The following is a 16,487-nucleotide window of genomic DNA, read 5'->3' as shown; positions in this document are numbered from 1 at the left end:
ACAAAATGAGAGTTGAATAAGTTCCAGTGCTTCATAATATAATACCCAAAATGTCCAGGACATAATTTTTAAAAATGGGTGATTCGTTTTGAGACTTCACAAGCTTAACACTGGGACATGTGTTCATTCCCACTGGCCACATCCAGCCCTACCAGTAGCCATTCTGACTTGCAGTCCCTGTGGAGGAAAGGGGCTCCCACATGTCCCTCACAGGCCTTGTGTTTCCACAGCCCCTTTCACAGCAGATCTCACAATTCCATAGTGGGGTCATTACATGGAAAATGGATGGTGGGGTACTAAGTGGATAAGCCCCATCTGCTTCTATATCTTTAAGTTATTGAATCAGTAAGGTTGTCTCTAATCCAAAATGATGCAGGTTATGGCAAGAATGTCTTGTAAACACTTATAAAAAGAAGCAGTTATATTGACTCTGATATTGTTAACTGTAGACAGCAGAATGACTATAATTAATAATACTGTACTGCCTCTTTGAAAATTGCTGAGAATAGATCTTAAAAGTTCTCATCACACAAAAAAAAATTGTGTAACTGTAGTGAATGATGTTAACTTGACTTACTGTGATGATCATTTTTCAATATGTACAAATATTGAATGATTACATTGTAGACCTGAAACTAATATAATGTTATATGTCAGTTATGCTACCTCAATTAAAGAAGAGGAAGAAGGGGAAGGAGGAAGCGGAGCAGCAGCAACAGCACCCAGTAGGGGCCAGCATGAGCTTACCCAGAAGAGTCTTGCCCCATAACCTGTTCCAATTCTGACAGAATGGCCATACAGGCGATTGTGGGGAGTACTCACAGCCTGAATCTGTACTTCTCCAGTCTTTTAGACAGAACTCCTTGTGGATATGGGTGAGAAATACAGGCTGGATATTAAAGCAATTGAGTAGGTTGGTAATTATTTAAAAAATCATACCCAAAGGGAGAAAATGAATCAATGGCAATCAAGAGAGAGATTTCTAGTGAGATAGAGCCATCACCCAAATTTCTTTAATCTGTTTTATTCAATTTTTTTTCCCAAGTTATTTAGATTATGGTACAGAAGATACGCTTATCTATTCTGCATGTGTTACAGCTGAGAAGGACTACACTGGGATCCAAATTGTCTTACTAAGCCAACAAAGACAAAATTCAAAAAAAAGGTAAGTATAAGATTCTATACTTTGGTCCCTCGAGTGAACTACAAAAGTATAAACTAGAAATCAAATAGTAGGCCTTAGATGGAAACAGTCTCTTAGGTAGGTTTGTAGGCAACAAGTTTAGTGAGGCTGGGCAATATCACTTGACTCCTGGGCAAGTGGCTCTCCTTTCAGCTACACTGAACTCCGTGTCAGAAGACCTGAGTTCTGCTTTTACCCCACCGCTAATGAGTCCTTTAGTCTCTTGGTCTCAATATCCTGATCTCTAAAATTAACAAATTGGATTAAACCTCAAGGTCTTTTACAAAGTAAAAGTCTAGGACTCATCCCTTTATTGTCTGTGGACGAGGGGTCAGCATCCACTTCACTGCCTTCTCAAGTGCCCTTCCAAATTGCAGAGCGTGGAAAGTTAAAAGGGACTGTGACTCCCTTGCAGCTAGGTGCTGGGTGTAACTTAGGTCTGGCTACCCAGAAGCCCTTGGACAACATGCGGAATGTGAGAGTGAAGCAGAGGCTATACTTCTGCAGTTTCTCCGTTGCTTCTGGAAAGTGGGTTCAGGAGGCTCTTGGTTTTTCTGTAGCAGCAGTAGCAGCGATCTCAGTGTCCAGTCTCTAGCTCTGTGATGCTAAGAGGCAGGGCCCTGCGCATCCACTTCTTGAACCATAGCAGACAGGGTATGGTCTTGATGCCCCAGAAGTAGCAGCTTCTTTCTTATCATGGCTATTTTCTCAATCACAGCACTGTCTGTGTGATCCTTGACAGGCAGTTTTCTGATCATGGAAGAGGCAGCAATTCCCATAGTGGTTCCATAGTGGGAGACTTGGCTGAAAACTCAAACTAGAGTATTTCTTCCTTTCTCCCAACTATTCTGTAGGCTACTAAATATTGTAATGAATTCCTTTCCACTCAGTCCAGCTGGAGTGGGCCTGTTCTCTGAAATTGAATCCTGATCAATACAACAATGTACTTAGAAAGTTCTTTTTAAAAGCAGCCTGGAAGAGCACACACCAAGCTATTACACAGTGATTACCACTGTAGTCACTGAGGGAGTGGGAAGGTGGCATCTGAAAGCAGACTTGAATGTTTTTCTATACAGTATGACTTTTTTCAAATGAAGACTATATTCATTAAAAATGCTATGTTTAAAAAATTAAATAAAGGCAGTGACTTGGAGGTTGAAAGGACAATTAATGGCATGATCAAAATGCATCTTTTTTATCTTTCATAATCCATTTAAAATTTGTTCAGTAGGGTAAATTTCCACTGCTCCCAGCACCCTGCTACTCAAAGTGTGGCCCAAGAACCAGCAGCATTGGCATCAATAGGGAACTTGTTAGAAATGCAGACTCTGGGGTCCTACCCGAGACCCAATGAATCACAATCTGCATTTGCAGAAGGGCCCTAGGTATTTCATGTGTACATTAAAGTTTGAGCCAATCCATGATTTTTCTGCTTCTCTTGGTAATGGATAGTCCTATAATGACTTTAGGTCACAAGCATAGTTTCCTTTTGTGAATTAGAATGCCCAGTCCTAGAGGTTAATCAGACAACCAATCTTACTTCAGAGATAACTCTTTGTCCAACTTACTCAGCTTAGGTCCTGGCTTGGGAAGGGAGCTTGACTGGTTTCTCTCTCTCTCTGTACATCTCCTCCCCGCTCCTTAGTGTCTGTTTCCTTTTCACCTCACCTAGGCCAAAGTAAGAGAGGAAAGAGAAGGGAGGATAGCTAAGGAAATAGAAAGTTCTTCTCTGGCTGGGCAGCTTCCTGCTTTCTGGGCTTGGACACGACTATAGCCAATTCTTTCTCCATGGATACTTTTGTGGACTTTTTGGAGGTGTTTATTGAGGGGACTGCTCCCGTCTGGTCCTGTACTCAAGACAGGTGCATCTCTCTTCCAGGTGTTCACTTGTACCCCTTTCCTCAGTACCTAGGAATCCAGATTCACCTTCAGCTTTCTGGTGCTTTTTTCAACCCCTCCTGGTAGCCTTATGGTATAGAAACCAAGACTACCCCATGCCAGCTCTCTGTCTTTCATGAACCAGGGAAATACATACACACATGGCTTTGCCCTGGCATATCTGTAGTGCAGAATCCCAAAACAGGCTCTTCCATCCTTCAGTCACAACTCACTTTAGCTTTCTTAGGAGTGAGGCAGGCCAGTTCCTTGTGTCTCCCAACTACAGGGAACACATTTCAGACCTCTCTGGGTGAGTCCCCGGGCATCTCCCACATTAGGCTTGGGGAGTAGAGGGTAAGCTTCCCCAAACTCCCCACTATGAGTAAGAATTGTGATGGAGACTCACATGGCAAAGAAATCTCTTCATGAACCCTCCCTCCTCTCCATACCCTGACCCTTTTTTTATCTCCTTGATGTGATTTCAGAGTCCAAAAGTCATAGAACAGATCCTCAAATATTTCCTTTGTAAAGTCTGCATATGATGATCTGGCTTCAGGATTTCACATCTGTTGTATCGTGCAATATCACTTTTGACATCCTGTCACAAGTGCAATTGCTTAATTGTAAAAAATAAAAATAAAATTCTGCCTTCCTGCCCTGGACACACCCACTTGATGAACTGCAGTCAATTGTGGGCCCCCCAGTTTAAGCTGAATATACAGAAGTTGGAGATGTGCTCAAAAAAGCCAGAATGGAGAAGGAACTCAAAATTAGGGAGAGTTGAAAACACTGAAAAAAAAACCAAGTCTTTAAAAAAAGAGTGTATCTTTGTAAAAACCTAAGTATGACCTAAACAGTGTTTTTAAACATCTAAAGGGCTCACAAGAGGACCAGGAATCAGATCTGTTCTGTGTAACCCTGGGAAGTACAGTGAGTAGAATTTATAACAAAATCATTTTGCTCACTATCTACAGGACGAGCTTTCTAATTACCAGAGCTAAACAAAGATAGGGTGGGCCGTCCTTGGGAGGTAATGAAGGCCACATCCCCCCAAAAAGTCAAGCATGGCTGCACGGCCATGTGGCAGGAGAAGTCTAGCAGGTCTCAAGAAGTGGTTTCTTGGTTGAACTAAATAGCCTTTAAATTCCTTCCAGATTTTTAAATTCACTCAAAAGATGTCCACCTTTATTTAGTCTCTGGCTACATGAAGGGTAATGTGTAACTTTTTTTTCTTCACATTTTGAAATTTGCTTTCCTAGATTTACTTTTAGGGTGCATTTTGTATTTTATTAATTCTGTGGCATAATTTTTTAAACTACATTTTAACATCTCTAAAACCATGATGCATCTTATAACTTCTGTCTTGTCATAGTTTTCATTGCTTAAGTAAGCATGACCATTAAAGTACCAGCATCATAATTTGAGAATGAGTGTGAGCAGCTTGGGAAAAATTTCTAGAGATGACAGTGACACAATCATAGGTTGTGGAGCAGTGAAGTGGGTAGTAAAGCAGACGTGTCCAGCAACACTCCTGAAAGAGAAGTCAAAAGTAAGCTGGCTCCAGCTAATTGCAAAACCAGCCTAAAATTCTGGCAATGATGACTGTTACTCTCGTTATGACTTCTTTTAAGAAATGCTGCTTTACTAATGCTCATTTACGTAGGAAAGAATACGTTACAATAAAGGAAAAACATAGACTTTGATAAATATGAGTTGAGGAGTGATTCAGAAAAGTCAGGCTCTGAAGGTGAAATAGTTTTAGGAATATCTTACCCAATTTAATTTCTGCATATTGTCCTTTTATGCATACGTAAGAGTGATTTATGATTTTTAAAATTTCTAATTCTATTTAAGCCTAAAAAAACATTTTGACTACTCAGCTGTGATTTCCTTTTGTAGTGTTCTCTTTAATGGTGCCTCTTACAGTCAACATCATTTTAGATTCTGTGAATTAGTCATAATAACAATTTACTGCTTCTGCTGTATTAGGTATGTTCTTGCATAATCTCTTTTAATCCTTCCGGCAATTTTGTAAGGCAGATTCTATTGTTACGCTTTGCAGATGAGGAAACAGAACTCCAGAGACAAAGTATCTTGCCCAAGGCTACACAGCTGGTAAGTAGTAAACATGAACCCAAGTCTATTGACCACTGAGCCAGGGTTCTTAACCTCGATACTCTGCCACTTCCAGGACCAAAGCTAATTAGCTTGGCTATAGCAACTTAGCCTGCTGCATTAAGAGCATATTTTCTATAAAGAAATGGGATAGTGGTCTCTCACATCACTGTAATATGATTGGCTCCTTTGAACTGAAAAAGAGTATCGTACCAATTCTTTAGCCTCAGATATTAGCTGAATTAGGGATGTACAATTATACGAGGCCTATTATTATAATTAGGATGTCAAGCATTGAAACCAGCTATCTTTGCAGGTGTAGTGACTGGAGAATAAATTAAACCAATATGGGCAAGCTGTAGTACCTGCTGGAAATTTGGTGAAGAATGAGGAAGACCTAGCCTGGAATAAGAGCTCTGCTTAGCAGAAAGTCCACCTTTAATAAGGAAGTGTAGTCAGAAGGGCATTTTCTTTAATTAACTGTGGACCAGCAAACAAGAATTCAGATGAATGGGTTAACATTACAGACAGGGTCATTGACTCTGGAAGGACTGTACTGCTGGGCTATTGCATAACACAATGTTAGTAATGTTATAAGGATCCAACTAGAGGCATTTAACAGTAAATAAAGAGTCAAGAGTTCCTCTGGGTCCAATTAAAAAACATAAATATGATGCTGTGCTTTCTTAACTAGGATAAGAGAGACAAGCTCTCTCATGCTTAATTGGTCGAAATACAAATCGTTACATCTCTTTGAGGGATAATTTGACAACATCTATTAAAATTTTTAAAAAGACTCAGTTTTTGATTCAGCAATTCTAATTCTAGGAATTTATCCTACAGATACATTCAAATATGTGCATAAATTTATGGGTGTAAGAATATTCATTGCAGCGTAATGTAAAACAACAAAAGTTTAGAAACAATTCAATAATCCATCAATAGGGACTGGCAGATGTCATCTCTGCAGAAAGTGATTTGTGAACATCCCTGGTGAGCTTAGTGCCCCTCCTCTGTGCTTCTAAGTATCTTGGCATCCCCTGTCTTAAAACCTCTAACAATGAAAAAAATCTGTTTATTTGTCTCTTCCTGTAAGGTTACTCTTCTTTCCCTCTTTTTACAGATGAGGGGGAATGGGCTCAGAAGGCCTGTGCAGTGCCCCCAAAGAGGTAGCCAAACTTACACGTAAAGGCATAGAGCCATGAAGGAGGCTGGTACACAGGGGAAAGAGCAAGTGGTCAGTGTGACTGAGGTATAGACTCTATATGCCACCTTAGGGAGTTTGGACTTTAACCTACAGGATTTGATTCACTCCCTTAAGAGAAAAATCATATCCTAAAGAGTTCCCTCTTTCCATTAGGTTTAGTACAGATAAGAGGACACAGAGTGAGAGAGTAAGGTTGAGATCCAAATGGAATTTGCCACACCCTTTCTGCTCTCTGGTGGGGTATGGACACCCCCGGCTTTAGGGTCTGAGGGGCCATCACAGAAGTGATCAGAGAACCAGAGAGAAGCAGCTTCCTCCTCAGGCTTCTCCAGCATTTTGTTGCTATCCTTGTTGCTTGGGAATGAGCTTGAGATCCTGGGCTAGCCAGCCTTCTGCTTCCCTAAATGCCTGTCAGAACCACAAACAGAGCTGGATGAGGGTTTTTTTTCTCCCTTCAGAGGAGAATGGCCAGTAAGTTGTCTGTCTGCTATTTCCTTAGTGCAGGTCTTCCTGGGAAATCATTAACAGATATTGCAGGGGCTTATTTTCAAGAGCGAGGGGCTTAAAGACAGTGGAGACTAGAGGACATAAAAGTCAATTCCCCTCCCCACCCCAACACACACAGAAAAGTTGAGTCATGAATGATAATCATTCTCACCGCTAAATTCTTGTTCGTTTCCAGCTCTAAATGGAGGTAGGTGGCAGAACAGGAAGAAGGATATCATGACTGCTAACAAGATGTGAATGAAGGAGATACTGAAGAGATAAAGTTCTCTTTTGAGTGGCTATTTCACTCTTCTACCTTCTTAAACAAAAATAGATCTACTGATTTTTTTTTTTAATGACTTGAGATGCTTTGATTACCTAGCCTCTTGGCACTAAAGCTAGTCACTTCCTATCTAGATCAAGGATGACAGACACCTCAGGGGAACAAAATCGGAAGGGGGCTATTGGAGTTAAGTGGGGTTAGCCAGGAAGGGCTTGTGGGAGAGAGTTCTGAGAAGCGAGATGAGTCTTCATTAGAAAGGAGGAAATCAGAGCCACAAAGACTCTTGTAAACCAGAGCCTCAGTACTGGACTATGGGGCCTAGGCATGCCTTCTCAGGGCTAAGCAAGTGTCCACTGAGATCAGTTTATTTGATTGTTCTTTCCTACTTTTAAATTAGCTTCTCCTCTAGTAAGGCTTACCGACGCCCTCAATAAGGAATGCTTCCAAATGTCCATCCCAAACATCCAATAGGTTAAAGGACCTCTTAACAAGAGTTTTATGTTCTGATTCCTTTCTACTTCCCCATGTTCATCTCCTGCCACTTTCTCCCTGAAACACACTCCCCTCCCCTTCCCCTCCCCCACACACATAAACACACATAATTCTTCAAACACTCCCAATTATTTGCAGCAATACAAATACCAGGTCTTTCATGTCTCCATGCCTTTCCTCAGCCTGCATGCCCCCTCTTCGATCTTTTTCACATCTCCACCTGGTGATTTGTTGCTTTTCCTTCAAGATTCAGCTTCCTTCTCTGAATTCCCACAGTGTTTCATAGAGCACTTACCACATTGCATTTTAGTATATGTGCATACATGCCTGCCTCTCTTTCTGTGTAATTTCAGTGATTTTGCAATAATAATCTGCTGAAGATAATACTAAGAAGAAAAGGATAAAGAATGTTGATGTTATTCTGGTTAATTGCTCAAAAAGAGATGGGAAATTGGGTTGTGACTGAATATCTATCAAATGGAAGTAAAGGATAGGAAAGTAAAGTTCTTATCAGTCCTGAACCTTAACAGTGAAGCCTAGCTGATCAAGGGTATGGACCCAGTGAGAATGAGACCTCCTGGGAACAAATCACATGAGCCCTACGGAGAACTAATATCTTTAGTAGGGTGATGAGGGACTCATAAAAATGGGATTTATAGGGAGCACACCCTTGAAATTGAAATTGAAATGCCTTCTTGCTTTTTTTCCTTCAGGTGACAGTAAAGTCTGCTTGCAGACTGGGGTATCTGTGCACATGTGTTTCTAGGTGTGTTAGTGTTAGAATGGCTGTTAGGGAAGTAAAAAACTGCTAAAAGCTAGAATTCGGCAATTTTGAGGATTTGTCTTGAACTTTCTTCAAAGAGCTTTCTTTTTAAGCAAGTTATAAACATCCCTGGGTGGAACTAAACAACCAACCTTTTGGTTATCAGCCAAGTGCACTAACCCATTTCACCACAGAGACCATACCCAAAGAGCTTTCTTGACGCAAATGGTACCACTTGTTTAATTTAGGCTGAAGTAAGCATGGTCTACCTGCTGTCACCAGAGCCCATCAGTCTGTCTAGCTACATCGGTGCAGGAAGTGCATCTGGGTGAATTTACCAGGAATCCTGACCCTTGAAACCTAGAATGGGAGTCCCACACAAGTCCATTTCCCCCTAAAACTAGAACCCAGGACTTTAAGGGAATAAATTCATCAGAAGCAGAACTGAAAGTCTTTTTAAAGGTAACATTAAATTCATGACAAATAATTACAACTAGACCCTTAAATATTCCAAAGGACTCAGTTACCTCAGTGACTTTAAGTACCGAAAAATTGCCTGTGCTAAAAATCTGTGTTGGGTGGGCTTGCATGAAAAGATGAGGATGACTAAATTCACTTCCAAACAAAAACCTCAAAGTAGTAAATAGCAGGTTTCTACTTCCTTACTGAAATCTGAGGGGAAGGAGGAGATTAGAGGGAGGGCCTTATGGTTACAAACTGCTCAAATGTGCTAGGTGAGAGTGACATAACAATCACCATACTTTATGCACGCTTCTTTAGAAACCACATCAAGACAACAGATGCAGATGGCTTTGGAAGGTCTGCCCGTGAGGGGAAGCAGGGGGTCCAGGGGTGAATGCACCTGGAGAGGGGACAATAGCCACCTCTCTCTCTCAGCTCTCCACAGTAGTGGTTTCCGGGGTTCCCCGGCTCACAGCAAAGTGGGAAGAGGAGGTCTCAAGTGTTTCCCTGTGCTCCGGGAAGGCCTGTGGCTCCTTTAATTCCAGGACCACCTGGCTGAGAAGACCTTTGAGCAGCTGCATTTCTCGGAGCAGAAGGTCCACGTCGGGTTTCAGGGCTGCATCTGTTTGTTCCAACGGCGTCAGCGGAGCGCAGGCCGGCGGCCCAGTAGTGGGGGCTCTGCCGGCGGGGAACTGCAGCCCTGCTGAAGTGGTGTTCGGGACAGAGGTGACCGACGGGACCGATCTGGACACCGGGGGCTTCCTGAAGGAAAGCGGCTTGCTACCGGGCGCCAAGGCCGCGGCCTGTGGGACCGGGGCGGTGGTGGACGCCAAGTCCAGAGGAGAACCTGTGAAGGTAACACACTCAGTATACTGGCGGCCGAAATCAGCCTCCCACCGCCTGCGGTGGAAGGAGCGGGCGAGGGGTTGGGCTGCTGGGAGGGAGGCGCCCGGCTGGGGAGGGGAGTGAGGGGAGTGAGGAGGGCTGGAATAGAGGTGGAGAGAGAGGGGAAGGGAGGGGACAGAGGGTGGGGTGCGGTGGGGTGGTGATGCGGAGTGGGTGGAAATGGGAAGGCGGGGGCGGGAGAGCAGAGCGGGAGTGTTGGGGAGACTCGCGGGTGCGGAGAGGCGGAGGCGGGGCTGCCAAGCCCGTGTGGGCATCCGGAAGGGCGTGCGTTCACTCACCTCGCCCAGAGAGCTGCAGCCACGGGCTGCGTTTCCGGACGCTGCGGGTGGCAGTAGCTGCCTCGCACCAGTAAGATTCCAGCTCCCCGACCTCGGGCTCTGGGACGGTGTACTCGGCGCCCCAGTCAAAGCGACGCACGGAGCGACTGTACTTGTAGAAGGCGAACTGTAGCGGCGTGTCGCGCTTCTGCGGGTGCAAGAGCGTCTCGCAGCGCAGCATCACCCCGCCTAGGGCCGCGCCGCGAGCCTCCGTCTGGCCCGTTACCCTCAGCACTGGCGTCTGGAATAGCTCTGCGGAGAAGGGGTCCTAGTGGCTAAGGATGCGCTATAGGCCAATGCAAGGGTCCCCGGGAACCAGGTCTCACTTGCCCAAGGTCCCACAACCCCTCTCCTCTTCCGGTTTCCTGCTGGGGCTCCTTGCCGGCAAGGGAGGAGGCCGTGTGTAAAACACGTGGAGGGAGGAGTCTTTTGAAATGTGGGAAACGAGTTTACGAGGGAAAGGGAAATCTTGAGAGGAGGCAGGACTAGTCTAGACGCTTCGCGTCACATCCCGACTGACATCCAACTCTGGTTCCCCAGCCTAGAGGGGGATCAATGCGCCTGCCTGCCCCAGTCCCACCGTGATCGCATTCACTGCTGCTGCCATTCTGGCTGGGGCTGCGGACAGAGCTGCCTCCTATATGAGATCCCACCTGGAGTAAGAAGCCTGATGTATGTTGGGGGGAAGGGAAACCCACAGGTCATCTGTGCCTTTACTGAGGAGTGGGAAAGAACAAAGTGTTCGTGGTCCGGCAAAGAAATCCACCACGTGGCAGCAATGGAAACTCTGCCCCTCCTTTCCCCACCTAGTTCCAGTCCTAGAATTTCCCAGGGCTCATTTGCCTCCCTTCCCGGTCCCGAGTCTCCCCCACCTTGCACGGTCACAGCCACCTTGGCGGAGAACATGGGCGTGCTCTCCACAGGGATGCGCATGGTCCCAGAGCACTGGTAGGGCCCACTATCGCTGGCGCGCGCCTGAGGCACGGTATAGTTGGCGCTGGAGTGGAAGTAGCGCACGGGTTGGCCATCGTGGTAGTAGTAAAGTTTGTAGACGACTTTGTCATACCAACCACGGCAGCGCAGGACCAACGGCTCGCCCTCGAACACCGCAGCAAAGGGCACTTGCAGAATCAGCCAGTCTAGGACAGTCAGCACAGACAGCCTTTCCAAGAGAAAGTCCAGCCTTGGGGAGTCTCCCATTCTTCTCTGCCTCCCTGTCCCCCATCTCCCCCTCTGCTCTCCTTCCTCTTTCTCCCCACCAACTCCCTCCCCCCTTATTGGGCACCCCAGAAGCCTTAGAACAGGAAGCATCAGAAGGGGAGAGAAAGGGAAGGCCAGTCATTTATCAGGTGCTAAGAAGGCAAAGATGCCTGAGTGTTGGTTCCAGGCTCAAAGAGTAGTGCCCATCAGAATCCAGTTTAAACTCTTCAGGATGGCATCAGGGCCTTCCTGGCCTGGCCCTTGCTTATCTTTTCAACACCATCTTAGGATTCTCCCCTGTCCCATGGCTCCTTTTCCTTCTCCACCTTCTACTCCTAATGCAGGCTAAGTCCAGCCATACTGGACTGCTGGGCAAACTGGCCCTGCTCTGAGCCCAGAGTCTTTGTACCTGCCAAGAACACCCCTTCACCTGTTTTAGTTGAGGCCTACTTATCCTGCTGGTCTGGGCTTAGATCTTAACTCCTCCAGAAAACTTACCTGACCTTCCAGGTCTGCCTTAGGCACCTCCAAACAGCACCCTTATTTACCTGATCACCATCCTCATCATAGCTGACATTTACATAGCCCTAGTGTGTGCTAGATGCCCCTTTAGTTGTTTTACAGTGAAAAAGAATTCCACAAGTAATAGCCACAATCTCTATGTTACTCTCAGTTCTGCAAGCAGTCTAACTACCATCTGTCATATTCAGTATCTTATCTGTACTTGCTATCAATTTCCAAACAAGAAACCACAGAGTATGGATATGAAGTGTAAGTGCTAATCTGAAGGTTGAGTGCTGATCTTTAAATTCAGAATGTGAAGTATAGCCTACCAGACTAAAATGACATTCCCTACAAAGTAGTCAGTCCTGTGCCCTAATGAACAAGTTTCTTTTATGTTGCTTATCCTGTTTTGAAATTTTTTAATGTCCCTTGGGAGTTAGTTTCTCTTTTATCTTTTTTTTCTAAATGAAGTATAGTTGATTTACAATGTTGTATTAGTTTCTGATGTACAGCTAATTGACTCCCATGTACACATGTGTACATGTCTGTAATAAAATTTTGATGAGGTGCTTTGTTCATCTGCTGCTTTTTTCTTTGACACCCTCTCATAATTCACTTTTAATCTTCACAAAAACCGAAGAGATAGATACTATTATTGTCCTTATTTTACTAATGGAAGACACAGAGAGGCATCACTCTGTTCAAGCAAAAGTAATTCCCCCAGCTGCACGCAACCAGCTCACTTTTCCTGCCTTTCCCTCTCTGCCCACCTCTCCCCCAACCCCTTCAGTAGAACCTCTTCGCTTCTGAGCTAGTCTCACAGACAGAAATGTTTATCTGTTGTCCACTGTGGCCAGAGGCTGAGGGGAACTTTGGAGCCAGGTAGGCCTTACTGAGTCTCTTACATAGTACCAGGCCTCTGCCTGCTCCAGAGACTCAATATAACCACACTTCCTTCCTGCCCCAGTGGGAGTGCCCCAGTGTCCCCTTCTATAGGAGGGCCAGTATCACCAGAGGAGATGTGTGCTGTCCCTCCCCCATGCTCAAACACTCACCATTGGATACAGAAAGGTGAATGGGGTCACTGACAGGGGCGCCCCGTGTCTGGCATCTATACACGCCTGGTGTCTGCACCTCAATGCTCTTCTTGTGAGAGGGCAGGAGTAGGTGGCCCAAATACCAGAGAGTGCTGATGGGCCGGAGTTCCAGGAGCAGAGGGTGGTAACCATCACACCTCAAGGTTACCCGCTCCCCCTTGAAGATTGTGGTCCAGGGTGGGTGTAGAGACAATATGGGCTTCTCCAGAGTAGCTGGGGATATATAGGAAGGGGCAATGTAAAACAAAGAATTAAGGCAATGTGCTCAAAGATGTGGTCTGAGATTGGGAAATCTAAGAAAACTCCAGTTCCAGTATCCAGCCCACATGACTAGCCCATCCCTGTGGGAGGAAAGACCACATTGGGTTACGAACTATCAGTCCCTCGGTCAGCACCCATTTGTAAGTGCACCTATTTCTAAGGACCAGTGCCTACAAGCAAACTAAGTTACAGGGATTGAGGAGGCATGGGAAGAGACACTACCCCAGAAAAGCTAGGAAGTGGGGAGTACCCTGGCAGGTCACTTAGAGGGTTGGAGTGGACACTGTAGAAAATTGGGATGTGGGATGTGGAAGACTCACCAGCTTGCCCACTGCTTGAAACTGCAAAACAAGAAATAAAGAAGGAAGAAGGAGAATGTTGGTGATGAGAGGAGAGAACGGGACTGTCTTTACCACAGGAAAGACTCAACTGATTTCAAAGCCTGTTTTTATTCTTCCTTTAATTTCCTCAGCTCTGAGAAAGCCCTTTCTTCTTTACCTCTCTAAAAATAGATAATGAACTTTGGAATGGAGGACTGAATATCCCCCACCATACACACACACACGACTTGATCGCCACTCTTCCCCACGCCTGAAGCCCTTATGCTGTTGCCTCATTGAGTACTCACCCAGAAGCAAGAGAACTGCCGGTGCCCACATGATGGATCTGCCTGCGACAGCTGCAGAACAACAGAAATGTGCTCGCATGGGCTGAGGGAAGAGAGCAAGACAGCGGCCAATATAGACCACTGGGTTCTGGGAGACATTGCTGCTTCCCCCACTCATTCCTAATTCCTGAAGATGGTGAATTGGAGAGAGCAGGAGATAGGCTGTACGTGTGTCCACCTTCAGTTGTTCCAAGCATCAGGCACCGTCCCACCTACTACCCATAAAGGCACCTCACATGTCAGGCCAGTGCCAACTCCTGTAGAGAAGGCCTGCTGAGGAGAGTCTGTGCCCTCTATAGCCCAAGAAGCCACATGGAACCCCAGGCTCTGGCAGCTGACCCTGCCTCCTTCAGCTCCCATCAATATCCCATTCCCATCCCACCTCCTCCCCATCTTCCAGCTGATCCCATAAGCCTCAACTGAGAAAGACACATCTTCATGTCCTCAAGGTCCACCCAGGGCCTTTATTCTTCTCACTTCCTGGTGACAGACATTGGTGTGAGGCCCAGTGAGGTTGACATTGGGCTCTGTGCACTCAGAGCTCACATCCTCCTATGCATGAGTAGACAAGCATGACTCACCAACCTCCTTCAGTGTCACTGCTTTACACTGTCCCAAACAAGAATAGAAATACATGTTTCCCCTATCATTCTCCTTCCTGGAAACATAAACCGTTAGGAAATTAGGTACTTCTCCTTTCCTACCCAGCCCAATGAACTCACCCTATGGCATCTCCACTCCGTTGTGCCTTCCTTCCTTTTATCCATCCCTAGTCATGCCCTGGTTCCAGTGGTCCTTACCTGCAGTAGAGAAGTCACTGCATCAGCCCCTCAGAAGTTTCTCAGATCGAACCTCCCAACTCTACTTCTTGTGCTTTCCGAGCCATGTGATCATACCTGAGCGACGGGAACCTGAATTCTCATGTAAATACTTAATGAATTTTCCAACCTGATAGTATGTCTCCTTGGACGGTCTTCTATCCTCATCTGTGTCTTTTTAGTACAGGGGCACCTCCTTCACTTGGAGCTCTGGCAGGAAGGAGATTGATTATCAGACACTGTCAACCCCCTTTAAGATAGTCTCTTCGGCTTTGCTTGCTGATGCCCAAAAAGCTCCACTCTGGGAATTCCTGTATTGTTTCTCTTAACATGCTCTTCCTTAGTAAAAATGTAAATACCACTTAGAGAATTGTGATTGGTCATTTAAATTATCCTGGCCACTTTAGATCCTGTTTTAAGAGCAGGTTTTGACAAAAGAGAGAGAGAGTCCTATGGGTCTAAAAAGTAGGGAGGTGATTAATAAGGTGCTCAGGAGTAGGGGAGGGGAGAACTGGATGCTGAGTTCTAGTACAGAGATCATATATTGCTGGCTTTAGGTGGGCCCAGGCTAGATGCTCCCAGCTTCCCCATGTCCTATCTGATGCCACATCTGGGGCTAGCATGGGCCTCCCCACATCATCCACAACCCACCCCTGAGATCTGACTTCTGCATCAGGCCACCACTCTACGATAAGAATGTAATGCATCCATCAGCTGACCCCTTAGTCTACAGAAGCTGACTCTATTTTGGCTTCTTATCACCCAGAACACAGATCTCAGCCTTTTCACCAGGTTCTGCAAGAAACTTGATCACACTCAAAATTCATGAGGTGCAGAGCCTTCCCTGAAAATCTCGAGAGTCACCCACGGGGTTGATATCATACAGAGTTCAAATTTTGGCTTGAAGAATCTACCACCCAATATTTCATTGTTCTAGGCTTTCTTCTGCATTTTTCCCAAGTTGGATCTCTTTCTCCATCCAGGACTTTTCCCTGTAGAATTTTTAATTCTTCATGCTTTTACTATGCAGATAAATTTAGCAATTAACATGTCACCCAAGCAATTCTTTGAAGCCTATCATAATGTAATTTCTAGACAAGATGTGCCATCATCTGATAAGGATTCTGATGAACAAGATGTTTTCCATGAGGATGATGATAAAGGAATAACGTTGCTGTTGCTGTTGACAGTGACACCAGCTTACTTTCAGTGAGTGCTGCAGCCACTAGTGTGTGACAAGCACCATACCAAGTGCTAAACAGATATTACTTTATTTAGTCCCCACAAGGGCCCTTTTATTATTATTATCCCAATTTTACATATGTGGTGATAGAACTGAAATTTTTTGATGGGGTTAAATTAGATTTACTTATTTATTTATTTGAATTTTTTTAAACAGAGCTATTGGATATTGAACTCAGGACCTCGTGCATGCTAAGCATATACTTTACCACTGAGCTATACCCTCCCTCCTAGAACTGAAATTTGAATAGAAGCCTGTCTCACTCCAAAATCTACTTTCTGTCTCATGCTTATAGCAAGCTAATCTTTTCAAGTTCTTTCTTTCTTTTTTTTTTACCTTCATTCACATTACTATTCTCTCTTCCACATGAGCACCCACTGTTCAATGTTTACTATGTTTCTTTATACATGTATATATTTATGCTTGAGAAATATTTAGTATTATTAATTTACATAAAAGTATTGTGTTTTAGGTTTTTTTTTTTCTTTTATAACAAAAGCCAAAGTTAAGAAGAATTCACCTCTCTTTTTTCCTGCCTCAATGTTGGAGCCGAGATATCTCATCTCGTCTTCTCCGGCCCTCAGACCAGGATTTACACCATTCAT

The 16,487-nt window shown here is 44.8% G+C and overlaps 1 protein-coding gene across 1 annotated transcript; it reads right to left on the bottom strand.

The window, feature by feature from the left end:
* Positions 1 to 8,860: 8,860 nt before the first annotated feature.
* Positions 8,861 to 16,487, bottom strand: FCRLB (Fc receptor like B). Its single transcript, XM_064478147.1, has 5 exons — positions 16,403 to 16,487; positions 12,852 to 13,106; positions 10,965 to 11,231; positions 10,054 to 10,344; positions 8,861 to 9,716 (listed from the first exon to the last, which is right to left on the bottom strand). The coding sequence occupies exons 1-5, from the start codon at positions 16,485 to 16,487 to the stop codon at positions 9,301 to 9,303; spliced, it is 1,314 nt and encodes a 437-aa protein (XP_064334217.1). The 3' UTR covers positions 8,861 to 9,300.

The sequence above is a fragment of the Camelus dromedarius genome, chromosome 23 (genome assembly GCF_036321535.1).
Source record: "Camelus dromedarius isolate mCamDro1 chromosome 23, mCamDro1.pat, whole genome shotgun sequence".
Taxonomy (NCBI): domain Eukaryota; kingdom Metazoa; phylum Chordata; class Mammalia; order Artiodactyla; family Camelidae; genus Camelus; species Camelus dromedarius.
This window is presented reverse-complemented; position numbering and strand designations above follow the sequence as displayed.

Coding starts and splice junctions, on each gene's coding strand:
- FCRLB (XM_064478147.1), bottom strand. CDS start 16,487: ATGAATGGTGTAAATCCTGGTCTGAGGGCCGGAGAAGACGAGATGAGA. Junction 13,107..16,402: donor TGAGGCAGGAAAAAAGAGAG/GTGAATTCTTCT, acceptor ATATATCCCCAG/CTACTCTGGAGAAGCCCATA. Junction 11,232..12,851: donor TCACCTTTCTGTATCCAATG/GTGAGTGTTTGA, acceptor TGACTGTCCTAG/ACTGGCTGATTCTGCAAGTG.